This window comes from Dama dama, chromosome 30 (genome assembly GCF_033118175.1).
Source record: "Dama dama isolate Ldn47 chromosome 30, ASM3311817v1, whole genome shotgun sequence".
In the NCBI taxonomy this organism is placed as follows: domain Eukaryota; kingdom Metazoa; phylum Chordata; class Mammalia; order Artiodactyla; family Cervidae; genus Dama; species Dama dama.
The window spans coordinates 26,951,876-26,972,500 of record NC_083710.1 but is presented as its reverse complement, the minus strand read 5'-3'; the positions used below and the strand labels follow the sequence as shown (position 1 = coordinate 26,972,500).

Genomic DNA, 20,625 nt, shown 5'->3' with positions numbered 1-20,625 from the left:
CCTATGCTCAGTCACTTCAGTCATGTCCGACTGTTCGGGATGCCATGGACTGTAGCCCGCCAGGCTCCTCTGTTCATGGGATTTTCCCAGTAAGAATACCGGAGTGAGTTGTCATTTCGTACTCCAGGGGATCTTCCCAAGCCATGGATCAAACCTGCATCTCCTGCATTGTAGGTGGATTCTTTACCAACTGAGCCACCAGGGAAGACAGTATAGCCAACATCTGTTTAATGTTTACTATATACCTGTCATCATGTCTAAGTACTTTACATAACCTGCCCTCACAACAACACTATGAGACAAATACGAATTTTTTTCCCTTTTTGGAGATGCTGAAGCAAAAAAAATTCAAATAACTCATCCCAATTCAATTCATTTGTAAGCCTGTGCTCTTAACCACATCATGATACTTATCTGGAGATTTAATTGAGTGAATTCAGTGTCATTTATTTGGGTGAATGTGAGGAATGGTTATGGTCACAGATGAAATTGCAAGAAAGACAAATAAACTTTGTTCTCTGTTCCTGATACAAGAACAGAAATAACCCCAGGTCTGTTTGTCCTCTGCCAGCCAATTCCACATCTCCCTGGCCAAGCAGCAAATAGATATGCCTTTCTCTCTTCTAGTCCTTTTCTAAACTTGCCAACTTAAATCAAGGTAATCACTATGCAAACAAATTTTACTAAGTGGTAATTGCTTCTGCCAGGAACAACATGATGAAGGACCGATTTTTATCTTTAATGTTCTTAGTAGCAAAAGCTACTGCCTGGAAATATTGCCAGGTTTCTGCATTTTTCTTTGTGATTAAAAAGCTGTTTGTAACACACTCTTAAAGGTTTCTGGCTTGTCTAACCTCCCAGCTTCAAATTATTTAACTTACAAGACAGAATTGCCAAACTGAAGGAATCACATGAAATATCCAAGATAGTTATCTGTTAACAGCAAATGAAATTTTATTAAGTTTTATTCAGTTTGACTACAACTAGTTTTAGCTAATGTTAAGACTGGTTCTGCTTTTTCTGTCTTATTCATTGTTATGTTCTGGGTCTTTGTTGCTGTGCAGGCTTTTCTGTAGTTGCAGCGAGCAGGACTACTGTCTTGTTTCGGAGCACAGGCTCTACAGCACGCAGGCTTCAGTTGCTCCACAGCGTGTGGGATCTTTCTGGACCAGGGATCGAACTCGTGTCTCCTGCACAGGCAGGCAGATTCTTTCCCAATGAGTCCCCAGGGAAGCCCTTATATTTATTCATTTATTTTTGGCTGCACTGGGTCTTCGCTGCTGCGCACAGCGAATGGGGGCTGCTCTCTAGTTGCAGTGTGTGGGCTTCTCATTGCGGTTGCTTCTGTTGTTGCAGAGCACAGGCTCTCGGGAGCACAGGCTCAGCAGGTGTGGTGCGTGGGCTTGGCTGCCCTGTGGCATGTGGAATCTTCCTGAACCAGAAATCGAACCCATGTCACTTGCATTGGCAGGCCGATTCTTAACTACCAGATCACCAAGGGAGTCCTTCATAAACATGATTTTTGGTTACTACTTGATCTTTCATATTAAAAAGCAGAGACATTACTTTGCCAACAAAGGTCCGTCTGGTCAAGGCTATGGTTTTTCCAGTGGTCATGTATGGATGTGAGAGTTGGACTATATAAAGAAAGCTGAGTGCAGGAGAACTGATGCGTTTGAACTGTGGTGTTGGAGAAGACTCTTGAGAGTCCCTTGGACTGCCAGGAGATCCAACCAGTCCATCCTAAAGGAGATCAGTCCTGGGTGTTCATTGGAAGGACTGATGTTGAAGCTGAAACTCCAATACTTTGGCCACCTGATGCAAAGAGCTGACTCATTTGAAAAGACCCTGATGCTGGGAAAAATTGAGGGCAGGAGAAGGGACGACAGAGGATGAGATGGTTGGATGGCATCACCGACTCAATGGACATGAGTTTGGGTGGACTCCGGGAGTTGGTGATGAACAGGGAGGCCTGGTGTGCTGTGGTTCATGGGGTCACAAAGAGTCGGACACGACTGAGTGACTGAACTGAACTGAACTTGATCTTTCACCTTGTTGGTGTGCCATCATAATTATTTAACCATTCTTCTATTATTGGCCATTTAGATTATTTCTGATTCTACTATTGTAACGTCCTATAGATTTGTTCTTACTCCTAAAGAATGTGTGGACTAGTATTGACTCCCCCTTGTTTCAAGGTCCCTCATTCATCTGTGATACCACAGTTGTTCAGAAAGGCATCTAATGGGACAGATGCCAAGGTCTCCGTCCAAGTGTTCTGGATGTGTAGACTGCTATTACTCAAGAGACTTTGGCTAAGAGTTCTAACTTGTTCAAACAATGTTCTCTGCTGAATAGCTAAGTACACACTTTATTGAGACGTCAAGCTATTGAGATCTATGAGCTGTCCTTACACATTCACACACACCACCGTCTTGATGATGTAGACATGTGTCTGTCAACAAAAGCAGCAACAGAAAGAAATCTCAACCAGTGGGAAATCCTCAAATAGGATTCTAACAACTCTGGCTCAGTTTTCCTTGACGCAAGCACAAGTCACATGTCCCACATAGAATATCATAGCTATCACATATCCCATATCCATCATGACTGTTGATACGTGACTATCAAATATTTTTAAATGATTACTGTTCTCAGTGTGTGTTATAATTAAAAGACCTCAGGTAGAAGAGTCTAATCTGTGCTGTCCAATTTGGCAGTCACTGGCCATGTGTAGCTATTGAGCATTCAGAATGGCATCAGTCCAAAACGGGATGTGCTGTGCATGTAAAATTCATACCAGGTTTCAAAGACTTGGTGCAAAAAAAATTAATAATGTAAAATATTACATTAAAATTATTTTTATTGATGGCATATTAAAGTGTAGTATGTTTGATGTATTGGATTAAGAAAATTAACTGCTCATTCACATGACATTTAGAAATTAAATGAATGCATTGCATTCTTCATTTTTATAGGAATGAACAGGTAAATGTTCATTTACCTAGATGATCTACCTAGTTCCATTTAGGTTCCAGTTCCTTTAGACAGAGATTCTAAGCTGAGAAGAAGATGCAATAAGATGCTGATTCCACATCCAGAAACAGTTAAACTCTAGTTTACCAGTGAAATCAAATGAAATCAAGTGAGAAATAGTAAGGGAGCTGTACACCAAGTAACTTGTCCCTAGGACATCAATGTTAGTTTTCTCCAAATTAGCACACTCAGTAACATTTGATGGATAGTGTGTAGTGTAGGCAAAATTATTCTTTTAGTTTAATTGGGAATCCATGTCTGCAGCCTATTTTTTAATGAGTATTTATTAAAATGACAGGATGAAATAGTCATCTTAATTACTGGTGGCATATGGATTAGCAATCACCCTCCATTACACTGTCAGGGTGTTAAAACTGCACTTCACGATCACTTTCTCAATGACTGCAAGAATAGCAAGTCTTAGAAAATGCTATCTTAAAGGACCTCGATGTAAAGCCCCTCTTCTGCTGGCTACGTTAGCAGATAACGGGGAGTGTTAGCTACTACACAGCTGAGAATCAAATAATGGGCTTGGTGGATGGTGTTCTTTTATTTATTTATTTTTGGTTGTGCTTGGTCTTCATTCCTGGGCGGGCTTTCTTTAGTTGCAATGCAAGGGCTTTTCATTGAGCTGGCTTTTCTTGTTGTGGAGCACAGACTCTAGGTCACAGGCTCCATAGTTGCGGTGTGTGGGCTTAGTTACTCCACAGCATGTGGGATCTTTTCTTTCTGGATCAGGGATCGAACCTGTGTCCCCTGCATTGGCAGGTGGATTCTTTACCATGAGGGAAGCCCCAGATGGTTTTCATTTGATTATATTTTTGTTCATGATTCAGGTGGTCATTTTGTGATTTGAGGAGTTTACTTTTAACTCCATGAAAACATGATAAATGACAGTTTATCATGTTTTTAATTATTCAGTAACTCACATGTGTGATTCCTGTTGCCAGCTCAGGGTAGAAAGAGAAATAGATGTATCAGAAAACCTGACTCAAACTTGTGAGCAGTATGATCTGACCTAAGCCCATTTCCTCATGTGTAAGAAGAAGATAGTTGTCTTTGCCCTGCTCTTCTTCAGAGCTATTCTGAGAATTAAGGATGATAACCTTTGTTAGGTGATCATAAGACAACGCTCAGCTTTGGAATATAATCAAGTGTGAAAGAGTAGAATAAGCATGGGCCAAAGACTGGTTTCTGTTACTGGCAGGGCTACTCCAGGAGGAAGTGGGAAATTTCTGTTGGGAAATTTGCTTTATTTCTTTCAGTCTTAACTTTCCTGTCTCTATCCTTCACCTGTCTATCCACTCATTCAGTCATCCACACCTATAAATACATCCATACCTATAAATACAATTACGGGAGAGAATGAAAATGTTGAGTAGCTTTATTTGTGAACCCAACACAATGACAGTAGTAGGCGCTCAGTACATAATTGTTTATCCTCCATGACCCCAATCCAAAATTAAGTGAGGGGACAGTAGTGCTGTAAATGCTATCATTTCTTTTCCTCTATGATTAACTCAAAATCTTCAGATGAGTGAAAGGAGAAAATGGCTTGTACAAAATTAAGCGTGTTTAATTAACCCTGGATGGTGCTGGTAGATATCATTGTATTGTTTTAGGTCCTAAACCTAGTGCAGTCCTATGTGACTCTTCGGGTCCCTCTGTATGTCTCCTACGTGTTCCACTCCCCCGTTGGGGTTGGAGGCTGGCAGCATTTTGACTTGAAGTCCGAACTCCGTCTGACATTCGTGTATGACACTGCCATCTTGTGGACCGATGGAATTGGCAGCCCCCCAGAAGCTGAACTCCAAGGTGAGTTAACAGAGACTTGGAGAATGAAAAATTTTCTTACCTATATGAATGACTTAAGTGACGTTTTTGCTGCAGCTAAAAATAAGAGAAGCAACTTCCAATAATGTTATTGTTATCGTTCATACTTTAAAATAATTTCATTTTGTCATGGAAAAATTTATTTTAACTAAATTATAATAATGCCTCAAATTTTTGCATTTGTGACTGTTAAATATAATGTCCATTTAAGGGTGACTAATCACTCTTGTAGTACTCAACACAGTCTCTCTCTCCCTCTAGATTTTAGATAATGGATGGAGGAAGTTCCAATTAAAAGAAAGGAATGAATTCAGAGAAAAAGTTCCACATTTTTGTTTCTGAAAGTGGGAGAGGCATTTTAAAGCCTAGTATAAATTGTGTCCTGGCTTCTATTTCTGGGTTTACAGCTAACTGGCTGTGTGATTTCAAACATATTGCTTAATCTCTGGCACTCAATTTCTTATGAAAGATAGACTAGACTTCTAATATTCTTTCAGTTTAAAAATTCTATTGTTTTGTAATACTTAAGCTGAATGCCTTGGAAGAGTGGTGGTGTGAGCCACTACCTGTTGGGCCCCAAAATCATTTGCTCCAAACATAACTTAGTTTCGATCTCAGTGTCAGAATCATAACTCAAAGTCCATAAGCAGAAAGTGAATTACTCCATTAGTAGAATTAATGCTGTTTGTTTTCAGGCACATACTGCTGTCCTGGTTCTTTGCATATCTGACCATCATTACCTTTTATGAGACAGAGAGAAAATACTGTTGATATTTTCTCCAAAATCTCAAAATCTATTATCTTAAACAGATTAAGAATACCTTAAAGCTATGTGAAAGGAATATCATCACCCTGAATAAACCTTCTAGATCACTGCAAATGTTTTAATCCCATATCTTGCCTTAGAAATGTACATTTAAGTGAATCTTACTGCAGATTCATCTCTCAGTTCTCAGCTTCCACATAAGGATCTCATGTTTCCTTCTTATACCTGGAGCCAACTTTGATCAACTTGCTAAATTTCTTAGGAAGGCTTTGGAGTTTTCATTAAGCCTATAACATTTGGAATTATTCTGGAGAACAAAAACCTGTTTCCACCTACATGTGCAGATCTTCAAAGTTTGACCAGTTCATTCTGTCTCTCAATTTACAGTTTAATTTATGTAGACTAAAGCTTTCAAAAATACCTTGACCTATTGTTGTCAATCTGTATATTTCATATGAACCTCATTTGTATGACCTAATTCTATTTTGCCTACCTTCCAGACAATTCTTCTTGTTAGAAAAACAGAACAAAATAAGAATACTTCTATCTCTCTGATCACTTAGAATTTTTCTGATAATACCCTTTGGCTAGAATGCTTAAAAATGAGATGAATCTGAATTTGGTTTTGGAAGAATCACCAATATTTCCACTCTTGTGCATCATCCCATCCTAGGTTCTCTCTACCCAACCAGCATGCGCATCGGTGAAGAGGGGCGTTTGGTTGTGAACTTCAAGACGGAGGCTCAGTTCCATGGCTTATTTGTGCTGTCACATCCTGGTAAGCCCCATTACCCACACACAGCCACTCTCCAGACAACAAGAAGATAGGTTTCCATATTTGCATGTGTTTCCACATGCTTACCTATGAGCTTTGAAGCCCTTAATTTCAAATGAATTGTGTATGTGCAAGTATCTAAAAGAGGGCTTGACATTGTTCAGCTATATGTCTCATAAGCTGCAAAATCATTGCTGGAGACTTCTAGAGAAAATACCAAATGGTTAAAGCTAATTTAAAAGAAAACTCTATTGGGAGTTGCCTAGTGGCCAAGATTCAACATTTTCACTTCCGTGGCCCGAGTTCAATCCCTAGTCAAGGAACGGATATCACAAGCCACGTGGTATGGCCAAAAAAATAAATTAATTAAATAATAGAAATAAAAGAAAAATCTACCAAGTTAATTAAGAGGAATTTTCCTTTTGATAGAGAGCATAGCCACAACATTCCCCTTCTCTACTTCAAATGCATTGTTCAGAAATTTGAATTTTGATCATTTATTCAGCAAGCACAGCTCTTTTCCAGGTATTGTAAGAAACCGTTATAATGGTGTCAGAAGTAGCATTTCACTATGATACCTAGTTTCAGACATGTTAACTCTCTTAAGTATTACCTACGTAATTTTACTAATTTGGTGGATTGTGCTATGCATATCAATAATGTGGCAGTCACTAATGTCCCATGTTTAAGCTTTTCTAAAAATTTCATTTCATCGGAAATAACTTCTTATTCGACTTCACATTATTAAACTGGCTTGCACATTTTACTGGTGTGCCAACTCATGTCAGATTGGAAGGGGAAAATAGTTCACATGCTGTCTTCTGTGTCCTTCCTTTTCCTGGATCCAAGCTCTAAATAAAAGAGAGACTAAGCCTGAAGATACAGGAAGAGAAACATGATTTGCTGTAATTTTGTGAGTCTGAGTTCCAAAATGCAGAACCAAAAAGAATCATTTAGCTTTATTGCAGCTGACTGTTTTGGGAAAATGAGGATTTCCTGGTCTTTACAGTGTCCTTCTGCCTGTCTACCTTTCTAATAAACTGAGGCTTTGTTTAGACACGATTGAGGCAATCTAATTAAAATTAGACTCCATTTATAAATTGGGTTTTCCCGGATCTGTTTACCCAGAGGCGAGTAGACTGAGGTTCACTTCATAGCTTCAGTGCACAATGAATGCATTCACATCAGCCTTTATTGAACGGCTGTGCCTCCCTGGAAAGTAGCCTTGAACCATCTGAGCATTTCTGTACAATTATTTTTTGACAGAATTATAGAGTGGAAAAAGCACTGCAGTAGGAATGAGAAGGCACATATCCCAGCTGTGTGATCTGGAGAGAGTCACACAGTCAATCTTAGTCCAGTTTCTTTATCTGCGAAATGAGGATAATTATACCAACTTTGCAGGCTTATTATAAGCATACATGCAAATAAGGTATCATAAGGCACTTTGAACACTCTAAGCTGTTATGACCCTTTTAACCACTAGACCATTATTGTTGTTGGCACTTTTCTAGCATCCTTCACAAGCTCAATGATCGTGTCAGTAGATCATCCAGGTCTAACGTTTTCCCTGCGTCTCATAAGAAGTGAACCAACCTATAACCAGCCAGTCCAGCAGTGGAGCTTCATATCTGACTTTGCAGTAAGTGACTAAGACTCTTCATTTATCTTTGTTACTGCCTTTGTTGCACCTCAGATTTTTAAGTGAAAAACACGAATGTCCTCTCTGATCCTCAAAGGTCCGTGACTACTCGGGGACCTACACAGTAAAACTGCTGCCATGCACCACTCCATCCCATCAGGAATACCGCCTGCCTGTCACCTGCAACCCCAGAGAGCCTATCACTTTTGACCTTGACATCCGCTTCCAACAGGTGTGTCTCATAGAATGCTTTTCCCGTGTGTACATGTGTACTACGTGTGTGTGTGTGTGTGTGTGTGTGTGTGTGTGTGTGTGTGTTAGTTGCTCGGTCATGTCCAACTCTTTGTGACCCCATGGACTGTAGCCCTCCAGCCTCCTCTGTCCATGGGATTCTCCAGGCAAGAATACTGAAGTGAATTGCCATTCCCTTCTCCAGAGGATCTTCCAGACCCAGGGATCAAACCCTGGTCTCCTTCATTGAGGGCAGATTCTTTACCGTTTGAGTATAGGGAAGTCCCTTTTCCCAAGTAGAAGCCCACTTTGTTAAAGGCATAGTTTACTTTTATCAGTTAAAAAAAAAAAAATCTCACCCAGTGACTTCAATTCTTGCATGCTGAGAAAAAAGGAAGTCAGGCAGGAAGGGAGCAATAGAGGAAAGCATTGCCCTTTATTCCTTATTGGTTCAGTATATCAAATTCACTGTTTAAGAGTATGTAAGGGTTATTTTTTCTTATGTGATCTGGTCTCCTCTGGAGTCTGCTGCCTTGGAGATTTGAGACTTTTCCCCAGAGTTCTGTACTTCTTTGTCTTGTTCTTGATCATTGAGGAGAATGAATATCCTGTAGTGTATGCCACCTCAAAGCACCTAATTGTCAATATGCATTAAAAGAAATGTGATAAAATCTATTGCCCGAGAACTTACACTAAATGTTGGCCTTCCACTGACCGTGATATTTACACATCCTTTATATATCCCCATAAATCAGTGGAAATAAGCTCAAGCAATGCTCGTTAGTCCCATTCAAAAAAATGATTTAACCTTGGAACTTCCCTGGTGGTCCATTGGTTAAGGCTTCAGCTTCCAATGCAGGGGGTGCAGGTTTGATCCCTAGTCAGGAAGCTAAGATCCCACATGCCTAGCAGCCAAAAAAAAACCAGAACATAAAAAACAGAAGCAATATTGTAACAAATTCAATGAAGACGTTAAAAATGGTCCACATAAACAAGTGTTTTAAAAAATGGTTTAATGTTGACCATTTTGCCTTCTTAAGAAGGACAAAGCCAGTGTTATAATTCCTTAAGTCGGTTTGGTTGGATATGAAAATTGATCACAGTGCAGTTTAGTGTTTTTTATGCCAGAGTACAGTACATGTGCGTTTCTGCAAATAAAGTGTTTGTACGCCACCAGAACCATCAACAACACATAAGAGGGCTTTTACACTTGATTTTAGGTCAGTGACCCAGTGGCGGCTGAGTTTAGCTTGAACACCCAGATGTACCTCCTCTCCAAGAAGAGCCTCTGGTTGTCTGATGGATCCATGGGATTTGGGCAGGAGAGCGACGTTGCCTTCGCAGAAGGTATCACTTTACAAAGGGGAGGCCTGCTCTGTCTGTTTGCCATTGTGTCTGTTATCCTTTGCTTTATTGGGATTGTGATTGAGGGGGACAATTATAACTTATTTTATGGTTTTGAGAGTGTAATTGGGTCTTCATCATTTTGGCAGAGATGGGGGAGGGGGTCGTTGAAACTCGATTTGTGTTTAATGTGCTTTGCGACCCCATAGACTATAGCCCTCCAGGTTCTTCTGTCCATGGGATTTCCCAGGCAAGAATACTGGAGTGGGTTGCCATTTCCTTTTCCAGGGGATCTTCCTGACCCAAGGATCAAACCTACATCTCCTGCATTGGCAGGTGGATTCTTTACCACCAAGCCTCCTGGGAATCCAGATATATATTACAGGCTGGTTTTTATTCTCAGAAAATCAACCTTTATTTCCCTTAGTGAAGTGGAAGTCTCTCAGTCGTGTCTGACTCTTTGCAATCTCATGGACTATACAGTCCATGGAATTCTCCAGGCCAGAATACTGGAGTGGGTAGCCTTTCCCTTCCCCAGGGGATCTTCCCAACCCAGGGATCGAACCCAGATCTCCCACATTGCAGGTGGATTCTTTACCAGCTGAGCCACCAGGGAAGCCCAAGAATACTGGAGTGGGTAGCCTATCCCGTCTCCAGGGGATCTTCTTGATCCAGGAATCAAACAGGGGTCTCCTGCACTACAGGCGGATTCTTTACCAACTGAGATTTCCCTTAACTAAGTGATTTTTGAAACAAGTCTGCAATTTTTTCCTTGAATGTTTTTTTTTTCAATTTGCATGCACTCAATATTTCATACACTCAAGTACATGAGAATGTAGCTCATGGGTTAGAGTTGTGCCTGTCTTGTTCAGTGGTATATTCTGAGAACCTAGCAAAATGCCTAGTACACATGGTAGGTGTTCAGTAGTAGCTGTGAAATAGATGAGGAAATACCAGGGAGTTTCCTTAAACCCTCCTTTAAAAGCAAATAAAGCTAATTCGGCTTTTTATTGGTGTTTTCTTTTTTGTGTTATCCTATAATGATTTGCCTACATCTTGCCAACTACTGTACTTGTGTAAACTGGACTTGAACTACAATGGGATGTTATGAATGTTAAGTTATAAGCCATGTCTCAAGGTTATTCCCCCTGGCATGTAAGGGTCAATAAATCTTCAGTACTTGTGGTCATCTGCCAAGTGGTCCTATCTGAGGCCTGAGAGTGGACCAGACCCTGAAGCTCATGCAGGAAGTTCTTCAACATTTGATACCAGATTAGGAAGAGAAGGGAATACTACTGTTAGTGTCATTATTGTCATAAACTGTTTGCTGTGTCACATAGACACACCATATCCCTTAATCGAAAGGACATTTCCACGTGTCTGTTGCAGGTGACATCATTTATGGTCGGGTCATGGTGGATCCAGTGCAGAATCTAGGTGATTCCTTTTACTGCAGCATCGAGAAGGTGTTTCTGTGCACCGGGGCCGACGGCTACGTTCCCAAGTACAATCCAACGAATGCAGAATACGGCTGCTTGGCTGATTCGCCTTCACTCTTATATAGATTTAAAATTGTGGTAAGTGCTCTGACCCAAACAATGCACCAGATTAGACAGTCAAAGTTAATTGTTTCTGTCTTCTGTTTTAAAACAAAAGCATCTTTTAAAATGAAACCAAATGGTGACATTTTATGGTAAAGGGTACTTGCACAAAACTAATAGGAAAACCTCCTGCATTCACAAACGTTGGCATTATCCACAGCAATCCTCATTTTCCTTATTGCCTGAAGGACAAAGCTCAACCAGAGACACAAGCCACCAGCTTTGGAAATGTCCTGTTTAATGCCAAACTGGCGGTGGATGACCCTGAAGCTATCCTCTTAGTGAATCAGCCTGGATCTGATGGATTTAAAGTCGACTCAACACCACTCTTTCAGGTGAGCCAGAAACAAGGTTACTTAGGATAGCTGTGCAATCACATGCAAGTCACTTAACATCGGAATGTCTCAGATGTTTCCCGCAAAAGAGACAGTAATTGCCGTATTGTGTAGAGTTAATGTGAACTTTGAGTAAGATAATGCATGTAAACCACACCAGACCGTCCTGAGTACATCATGAACATTCCATAAACATTAGCTATTATTATGTTTATCAATATATTTGTCGTGTTTTATGTCTATGTGTAATGAAGACCCTTATTCAGCCCAGAGTATAAATCTAAACCTATTGGTTAGGAACTCTGGTGGTCTTCTTCAAAATCTCCTTTCATTTGATTTTTCATGACTGTCGTTGTTAGAGTGATCTTAAATGAACAGCTGGACTCAGAAAAACAATTGTGCACAGCACAGAAATCTCCATTCTTCATAGACCAAAATAGGAAGAGCCAACCTAGAGACAGAGGTAGAAAGAGACCCAGGAGACCACAACACTGAGCAGACAAATGAGACAAATTCAGAGATGTGTTCACACTGTGAATCCTTGGGGTAGCAAGAGCATCTTTTAGGATGTTTACTGAAAATTGACCAAATAGGATGGGCTGGAGAAATATATTACCCTTATTCCGCTAAGGGTTTCTCTTGTGGCTCAGCTGGTAAAGAATTCACCTGCAATGCGGAAGACCTGGGTTCAGTCCATGGGTTAGGAAGATCCCCTGGAGAAGGGAAAGGCTACCCACTCCAGTATTCTGGCCTGGAGAAGTGAATGGACTGTATAGTCCTTGGTGTCGCAAAGAGTTGGACACAACTGAGCAACTTTCACTTCACTATTTCCCTAAAGAGGGAATTTAAGGAAGCATGTCTGTTATCCTGAATCTTTTCAAATAGGAAGTTGAAGTATGAGTTTTTAGAATATTTACTTGTTAATTTATTTATTTGACTGTGCTAGGTCTTAATTGTAGCAAGAAGGATCTTTAGTTCCAGCGTGTGAACTCTGAGTTGCAGCATGCAGGATCTAGTTCCCGGACCAGGGATTGAACTCGGGCCCCCTGCATTGGGAGCACAGGAACTGAGCCACTGGGCCACCAGGGAAATCCTGATTTTTTTTCTTTTGTGTTTGTTTTTATTGTTAACCCTCAAAGCATTTGACCTGAAGTCAAATCCTGACGTCTTCAAAGAGTCATCAGAGAACACCTTCTCTCCACAGACCCTGAAAAAAGCAGGAAAAGTTTTCTATGGCCATATATGTAAATACACAGCAAGACATACTAGAAAAAGAGTTCTGAGCTTCAGAAAGTCTTACCTCTAGACCTGCCTGTGATTCTAACTAGTTCAGTGATATAGGGCAAGTCACTTAACTGCTATGTATTCTCATTTGCTCATTTTTAAATTTTTTTTAATTTTTAAATTTTTATACATTTTTAAAGCTTACTGTCTTATTTATAGGTATTAATATTACAAGATATTGGCTCTATCTCCATGTCATATAGTACATCCTTGTAACCTATCTTGCATCCAGTATTTTTTTTATCTCCCACTTCCCAATCCTTATGTTGCTCCTCCCCTCTGCTGGTAACCACTCATTTATACTTTATCTGTATTATCCACTCATTTTTGTTTGTTTGTTTGTTTGTTTTTAATTTTTATTAGTTGGAGGCTAATTACAATATTGTAGTGGTTTTTGCCATACATTGACATGAATCAGCCATGGATTTACATGCGTTCCCATCCTGAACCCCCCTCCCATCCACTCATTTTTTAAGTGAGTACGTTAGACTGTGTGGTCTGGAGTTCACTGCAGCCCTGACAAATATTGACCAGCACATGCTCCCTTAAGAGCTGCACAGAGTATTTTACAGAGTGCTTTACACAAAGCCTTGCACAGACTACACATGTAACGATATTAAATATATTAATTCTGCAGACTAAATTAAATGATTATTCATGATTTCTATTATGAACTTCTCTTGCATAGAGTCGTGAATTTTTAGGTTGGCCTAGGATTAAATTTTCTAATGAGTAGCATTGTGTTTCTAGGTCGCTCTGGGTCGAGAATGGTACATACACACCATCTACACAGTAAGATCGAAAGACAACGCCAATCGAGGCATTGGCAAACGCAGCGTGGAGTACCGGTCCCACTCTCTGCTGAGTCAAGGGAAGCCCCAGGCAGCTACCAAGAGCCGGAAGAAGAGGGAGATCAGAAGCAACCCTCCGCTGGCGTGGGAAATCGGGGCTGAGAACAACCGGGGAACAAACATCCAGCACATCGCCCTGGACCGCAGCAGCAGGAAGCAGATCCTTCACGGGAGGGTCTCCCCTGACGGCGTCCTCCCCCGGGAGCTCGACAGTCCCAGCTCTGAGGTCAGCCTGCTCACGGTGGTGGGGGGCGTCGCGGTGGGACTCCTGGCCGTCATCCTCACTGCCGTCGCCGTGATGATGCACCAGGGCAAGAAGGGTGCCAGGAGGAAGGACGCGCCCAAGGACCCCGGCAGCCGTGAGCCCATGATGCCCTCGGTGAGCCCCCACAGCGACAGCTCGGAGGTTTGATGGCCGCAGGGGAAACCCAGCCTTTTCCTCCAGTGCCCAGGAAAAGACAATCGAAACCCAGTGCTTCTGTCGACGGCAGAGAATTGGGGACTTCTGTGACAAAGCTGCTCAGAGGACCTGACTGTACTAGTGAACGTTCTCATTCTGTCTACTCGTTCAGGCATCAGAGGACACATTCAGATGTAGACCACATCTTTCCTCTTGCCTAGAAGGCATCAAGTATATATCCAGTGGTACACAGAGCCATGGTAGACGGCGACGAATGTACTCACCTTAGGCATTTTCTCTACGCAGTGGAGATGAACCTGGTGCTCACAGACTCCTTCAGAAACTTAACAGGAGTCTCTTGTTGCTATATCGGTGTGAATCTTGAAGGTGCAATTATCACACTGCTTATTCATTATATAACATTTTAGTACTCAAAAGGTTTTCATTAGTAGTCTTGAAGAATGATAAACACACCGTTTATTGTGACAAGTTTTCTAATAGGCGAAGACGGCATGGAATTACGACCAAGGGTAGCTCAACCCACAAATCACCTCTTTTTCCTACTTGAGAGGGAGTGGAAGGAAAGATAGAGGGCAAGTAGCTCAGTCTCTTGCATTTGCCTTGTTCCTCATCTTCGCTGGATCCTTCTTGTTTCATTTGCTTATTTAATTTTAAATTAAACCAAAGAATATGTTAAGTCTGGAGAAGATGGTTGAAGAGAGACTGCTCTGTTTGGGTACGTAGTAAGAAATAGTAGAGTTCTTGCATGATAATAATATACCTTATTGGTGCTCGTTTGTAGGACATGAGAAGGATGTGACAGTTTGATGATGAAGAAATGCCATAGAGTTAGATCCCCATTTACAAGACAATGTTCTCGAAGAACTGAGCCTAGATGTTTGCAGTATTGAACCCATAAATGATAAGGAGAAATGTCATTATGATAGTGAAGGGAGAAAGTGGTATTTATTAATATAATATGTTTAACCAAAGTGCCTCTTACATATACTTTATATAGAACAAAAGAACATTTTGACGATGACACATGAGGTTAACCCTCACAGTAGCATTACACAATGAGGTCCAAAACAAATTGTCCAGAAGACATTTTATTAGCTTTCTAATCAGCACCTGGTCCAAACAATGGGAATCCCTTCAACTGTCATTCCAGAGATCATCTTAGAGATGGCCAGCATCACTGATCATATTCTTCTTCTTCTTCTTTTTTTGTCCATGCACAAGGCATGCAAGATCTTACTTCCCCAACCAAGGATCGAACCCATGCCCCCTGCAGTGGAGCTCAGAGTTCTAACCAGTGGACCACCAGGGAATCCCCAATCATATTCTTCTTTGATCAAAGAAGAAAGCTTCACCTCTCTGACATCTTCAGTTCAGTGAAATGACGCATTACAGTCCATCTCAGTATCTGAAAATACTGCTTCCAGGGTTAAAATCCAAGGAACTTGAGTGAGCTTGTTTGGAAAGCCTCCCATTTTCTTTCTGAGAGGTGTACTTCCACCAAATAGCAGAATTTTCAGTTGATAAGAGAAAATATCAGTAGTTTAGTGACAAATCTTCCAAAATCAAGTGAAAATAGGTCAGCAGGAAAAGAACCTGACCTAAAGACTCACCCTCAAGTGCTGCCTGGGTTTCCCTCTCATGCCTAGGCATAACCTGGCCAACCTGGACATCCTGGAAATTTTTAGGAGGTCAATGGCTCAGTCAGTAAAGAAACCGCCTGCAATGCAGGAGACGCAGGTTCAATCCCTGGGTCGGGAGATACCCTGGAGCAGGGCATGGCAACCCACTTGCCTGGGAAATCCCAAGGACAGAGGAGCCTGGCGGGCTGCAGTCCACAGGTGGCAGAGTCAGACGTGACTAAGTGACTAACACAGTCACAGCGGCCTCCGCAGGTCATTCAGGCGCTTTCAAGCTGGTGTCTGTGAGCCCCAGTCATTTCGCTTCACTGAAAAGAAGAAGTGACGTTGGTGCTGGGAGAGCGGCCAGAAGTAACCAGTGCTTCTCTCTTCTTTGGGGCAGCCCTGAACTTGACATTCAAAGTCTTTTCAAGAATAGGGTAGACTGTAGTCTCCTTCCATTGGGGAATACATGTCACCTACAACTCCAAGGCAGGTGGTCCACGGGAGGACTTCTATACACAGAAAGTACTGTATGACCCAGGAGATCACTTATCAAATAAACATTAATACTTTCTTTTTTTTTTTTTTTTTCATTAATACTTTCTTAATGATCCCTTTTCCTTTTACTTTGCTTTCTGGTAGATGCTTAGCGGCTTCTTTGGCTACCTCGTGACTTGCGTAGGAATGAGCATTTCTTAAGCAACTTTAAATAGCGTGTGGACTTTTTTTTACTACTTAGTATTGGATTCAGTTTTATGGAAACTGAGAACAACTACTCTTAGTTGACTTTATACTATGTTTAATTAAGATGCTCTGAGCCTGACTGTCATACAACCTTGGGGGTTTCTGTCACTGAGTATGCTCAGTGAAATGTCATTATAAGAAGCCTATTGTAAGCCTTTGGGCCAGGCTGGTTTTATACCAAACTTCTCTCTGCAATGAGTTATTCTGATGAGATGACTTTGGATAAATTGGAGAGCTCACATAATATAGCAAATGCCCTTTCTAGAAAAATCTCTTCCTCTCTGCCCATCTCCTCTATTTCTTTCCTTTTCTCTTCTTCTTCCTTCTTTCCTCCCCATGGGTGTGGAGGGAAAAGAGCCTATGGGAAATAGGCAGGTATAGCTTTCTTAAGTATGAACTACTTGGACTTCTGCATCATTTTTTAATATCTGTACACATAATATGTGATTTAATAGACATCTAATCATTAAAAACTCTTTAGTGGAAAAAAAAGGCATCAGGCATATGCTTTGCTATGCAGTAAGACAGACCCTTATAGAATAGTTTCAATATTCTGTTTTTAGAGAATCGTTCTAATAAAATAAATTCCCAGATATATATAAAATAAATACCTAAAATAAATTCCCACGGAGGACAGGGTGTAAGCAGAAATCGCTCCTTAGATCTCAGCAGCTTCTGACTCCAATAAAACAAGGTCTGTTGACATTGCATAGAAAACAGAAAACTCAATATTAAGCATCAACTGCTCACCTGGCATGTGAACCAGGAAGCATTAAAATACATAGGTGTGTTTTAACAGATGATTTTATTTATTTCAGTTCATTCCCTCAGTTAATGTTTACTGAATGTTCCTCTAGGATTAGCCCAAGCTACTCTTACCCTTGGGCAGGTTACAATCAAATGCGGCTGTTTCTTTGGACGGAAGGGATCAAGATTTGCATTTGTTTCTCTCTTGGATGAGGAAGACTCTAAGCCCATCTGTGAACTACAGTTTAACAGTCTCTCTCGATTCTAGCAGAAGAGTCAGCTCTTCTCCATCTAAAGAACCCCACGTGTTATGGATCATTCTGAACGCAGATCTAACACCAAATATTTCAAATCAGAAATTTAATGGAATCATCCTTTGCAAAACGACACAGAGAAAGTATGTTGCAGAGATGTCCGTCTCTAAGTCGTGTCTGACTCTTTTGTGACACCATGGACTGTAGCCCGCCAGGTTCCTCCATCCGTGGAATTTCCCAGGCGAGAATACTGGAGTGGGTTGCCATTTCCTTCTCCAGGGGATCTTCCTGACCCAGGGATTGAACCTCCATCTCCTGCATTGGCAGGCAAATTCTTTACCACTGAGCCACCAGGGAAGCCCCAGCGATGTAGGAGGCCTGGCATATTTTTTCTTCTTCATGGAAGATAGGCCCACTTTATTGCAAGGATGTGGTGTAACAGCTAAGCTCTACTGGTTCTTAAACATCAACCCCATCTCCTAAAGTTGCACATCGTGATTCACACAAGCATCACGATTTGCAAATGATATGAAGAAAGGTCAACTAGAAATCTGCCATTCTACTGCAGAGCGTTTGTGACTAGAGGGTTGACTCTGGGCTCAATGCCAAGGGATTCAGTTCTGGAAGCAATGAAAGAGTCTCTTTATCAAGTCATCTTACCTCTTATTATTTTTCAAGGTACCAACTGCAAAGTGTTAGTCACTCAGTCATGTCCAACTCTTTGCAACCCCAGGGACTGTATCCTGCCTGGTGTCCATGAAATTCTCCAGGCAAGAATACTGGAGTGGATTGCCATTTCCTTCTCCAGGGGATCTTCCCAACCCAAGGATCGAACTGGTGTCTCCTGTGTCTCCTGCATTGCAGGCAGATTTTTAACCATCTGAGCCACCAGTCAACTCACCAACTCCAAAGTCAATTTTTAAAATGAAAACAGAACTGCATAAAAACCACAGAGAGCCCTTCCTCAGACAATTTGGTGCTAGGGGTTAAAATAGCCGCAGCCTGAGAAATGTTAGGGTAACAATAACAGTGAAATGTAACGACATTTAGATTTTAAGAGTTGGAAATTTGATTTCAGCTACTGCTTTGAAATTATCTATCTAGGATTAACTTAGAAATCAATGTTATACTTTAATAGGAAAAAAAATTTTTTTTAAGATGTAAATAATTTACAAATTAGAATTTACATAATTGTACTAATTTGAAAGCCAGAATATTATGGATCTTTGAAACTTTCATTTTTTTTCTAGCCATGATAGCAATAATGAAAGGATGGAAACAGGTGTCTTCACTGACCATATGGCAAATGAATAGAATGCACATGCTCAACAGTCCAACTTGTCAAGGCTTTAAAAAGTATAATTTGGCCAGAAACTATAAATACTGCTCTTAACACACACACAGAAGCTCACATGCATTAAAAAAAAAAAAAAAAAAAAAAATCACACTTCTAGGAAATAATGACCTGAAAGCTATAGTTTTAACTGGAATTGCCCATTATGAAGATTTTCAAGGTCAACACAATGCTCATTTGTTAAAAACAGACCATAGGAGGAGTTTCTTTGATACTAATTTGAAGGTTAATGTGTTTCCTGAAGAGATCTTTTCCCTAGAACTGATTCTAGTATTATTAATACATAGTAATGACATAGGTTTCTAGTTTCTTCTTAGAAACTATTATCCATATGTTCAAGGTAACCCTGTTTAATTCTCTGTTTCCATATCCTTGTATATTAAGAACATAATACTTTGAGATTTTGGTAGTTATTTTGATAAGAGATTCTAAAACAAAAGTGCATGATATTTTCCTACAGTTTTTACTAAAAAGATTACAAAGAAACCTTTAAAATAGGGAAAGAAAGCTGATTCTTTTAGAACTAAAGTTGATAAAATAATACAGACTGTGAGACTCTTCGTTTTCATGGAAGAAAAATGAGAATGTTAAACTTACAAATTTTAAACAAGAAAGGTTTTTTTTTTCTTTCCTGTCTTTGAAGTGCATTTGCTTTCTATTCCTTGATATTTGTTTATATTTTTTTCAATATTGTGTTTTGCTAAAGAACAAATGCAATAACATCAAAACCAACCGCTCTAACAACAATATCTATTTTTACTTTGTTTTCTTTCCTTTCTTTCCTTGTTTCTCTCATGGGCTTGTTTTTTTCCCTCCCTGAAATTTGTCGTTTTTTCAGTAATGCTTCCCTTTTAGTTTTCAAACCATTACTGTTTTCACTAAATCATTAGTGTTCTCAGTCATCTGAAAGCTGGCAAGTGAGCACAGGGCTTGTGTAGTGTCCCTTCTTTAGAAAACATTAAGGCTTTTGGATGTAGGGGGAGAAAGAACTTCCTGCAAAAGATCAAAAGCATCATATTGAATAATGTGATGACAATCTGTCTTGATTTTTCTCTCAGTGGAGAGTCAACATTGACATTTAAAATGTGAAAAATATCCCTTTAAGAATTTAATTGAGCAAGAATAAAAGGTCAAAGATCACAAGATGAGGTTCTTTTGGATGATGGAATACCTTGGAATGAAATGAATGGCCAAAAACTTTGTTAAAATGTTAACAATGTTGAAGTATTTAAAATTACAATCATCAAATGCACAAAACTGTTTTACTACTGCCCAGATGTGGCCTCCACTGAGTACATAATTATTTAGACACTCTCAGTGAATTTCTGCTACAGATATTTATTTTTTCTGATGTTTGAGAGATCCTGTAACAGGGCTGTAGCTAAAAAGAAGAAGAAAGAAAAGAGAAATGTAAACTTTAAAAACTAACATTAAAAACAAAGACCATTATAATAAAAATCACTTAAAATATAAGAAGATAATTATTGGTAAGACTAAAAGAAAATTTCTGTAAGGGCCCACATTAAGCACATTACAAAAAGAAGTACAAAGCAGACTCTTTGTCTGTGGCTTTAGGAATTCAAACTTTTGGCAAGAAATTTTTTAAGTCCATTTGTCTATACAAAAAACTTTATCCTGGACAAAGAATTGTATGCATTATAATCATTTTAAGTGCCTGCTTGTATATCAAGTGCCCTCCAAAACACTCAACAAATTTATGTTTGTCTAGCCACCGAGTGACATAACTGTGTGTAATAGAATTATTTGAGAACTTAATAGCCTTTGTGA

General features: G+C 40.1%; 1 protein-coding gene across 1 annotated transcript in view; it reads left to right on the top strand.

Moving 5' to 3' along the window:
- The window catches only part of FREM2 (FRAS1 related extracellular matrix 2), a 150,314-nt gene extending 135,556 nt beyond the window's left edge, over positions 1-14,758 (top strand). Inside the window, exons 17-24 of the mRNA XM_061133235.1 lie at positions 4,659-4,851; positions 6,309-6,413; positions 7,925-8,052; positions 8,150-8,284; positions 9,504-9,630; positions 11,017-11,204; positions 11,417-11,563; positions 13,598-14,758. Of these exons, the coding sequence (XP_060989218.1) occupies positions 4,659-4,851; positions 6,309-6,413; positions 7,925-8,052; positions 8,150-8,284; positions 9,504-9,630; positions 11,017-11,204; positions 11,417-11,563; positions 13,598-14,110 (1,536 nt within the window). The 3' untranslated portion in view covers positions 14,111-14,758. The remainder of the gene's footprint in view (positions 1-4,658; positions 4,852-6,308; positions 6,414-7,924; positions 8,053-8,149; positions 8,285-9,503; positions 9,631-11,016; positions 11,205-11,416; positions 11,564-13,597) is intronic.
- Positions 14,759-20,625: the final 5,867 nt, after the last annotated feature.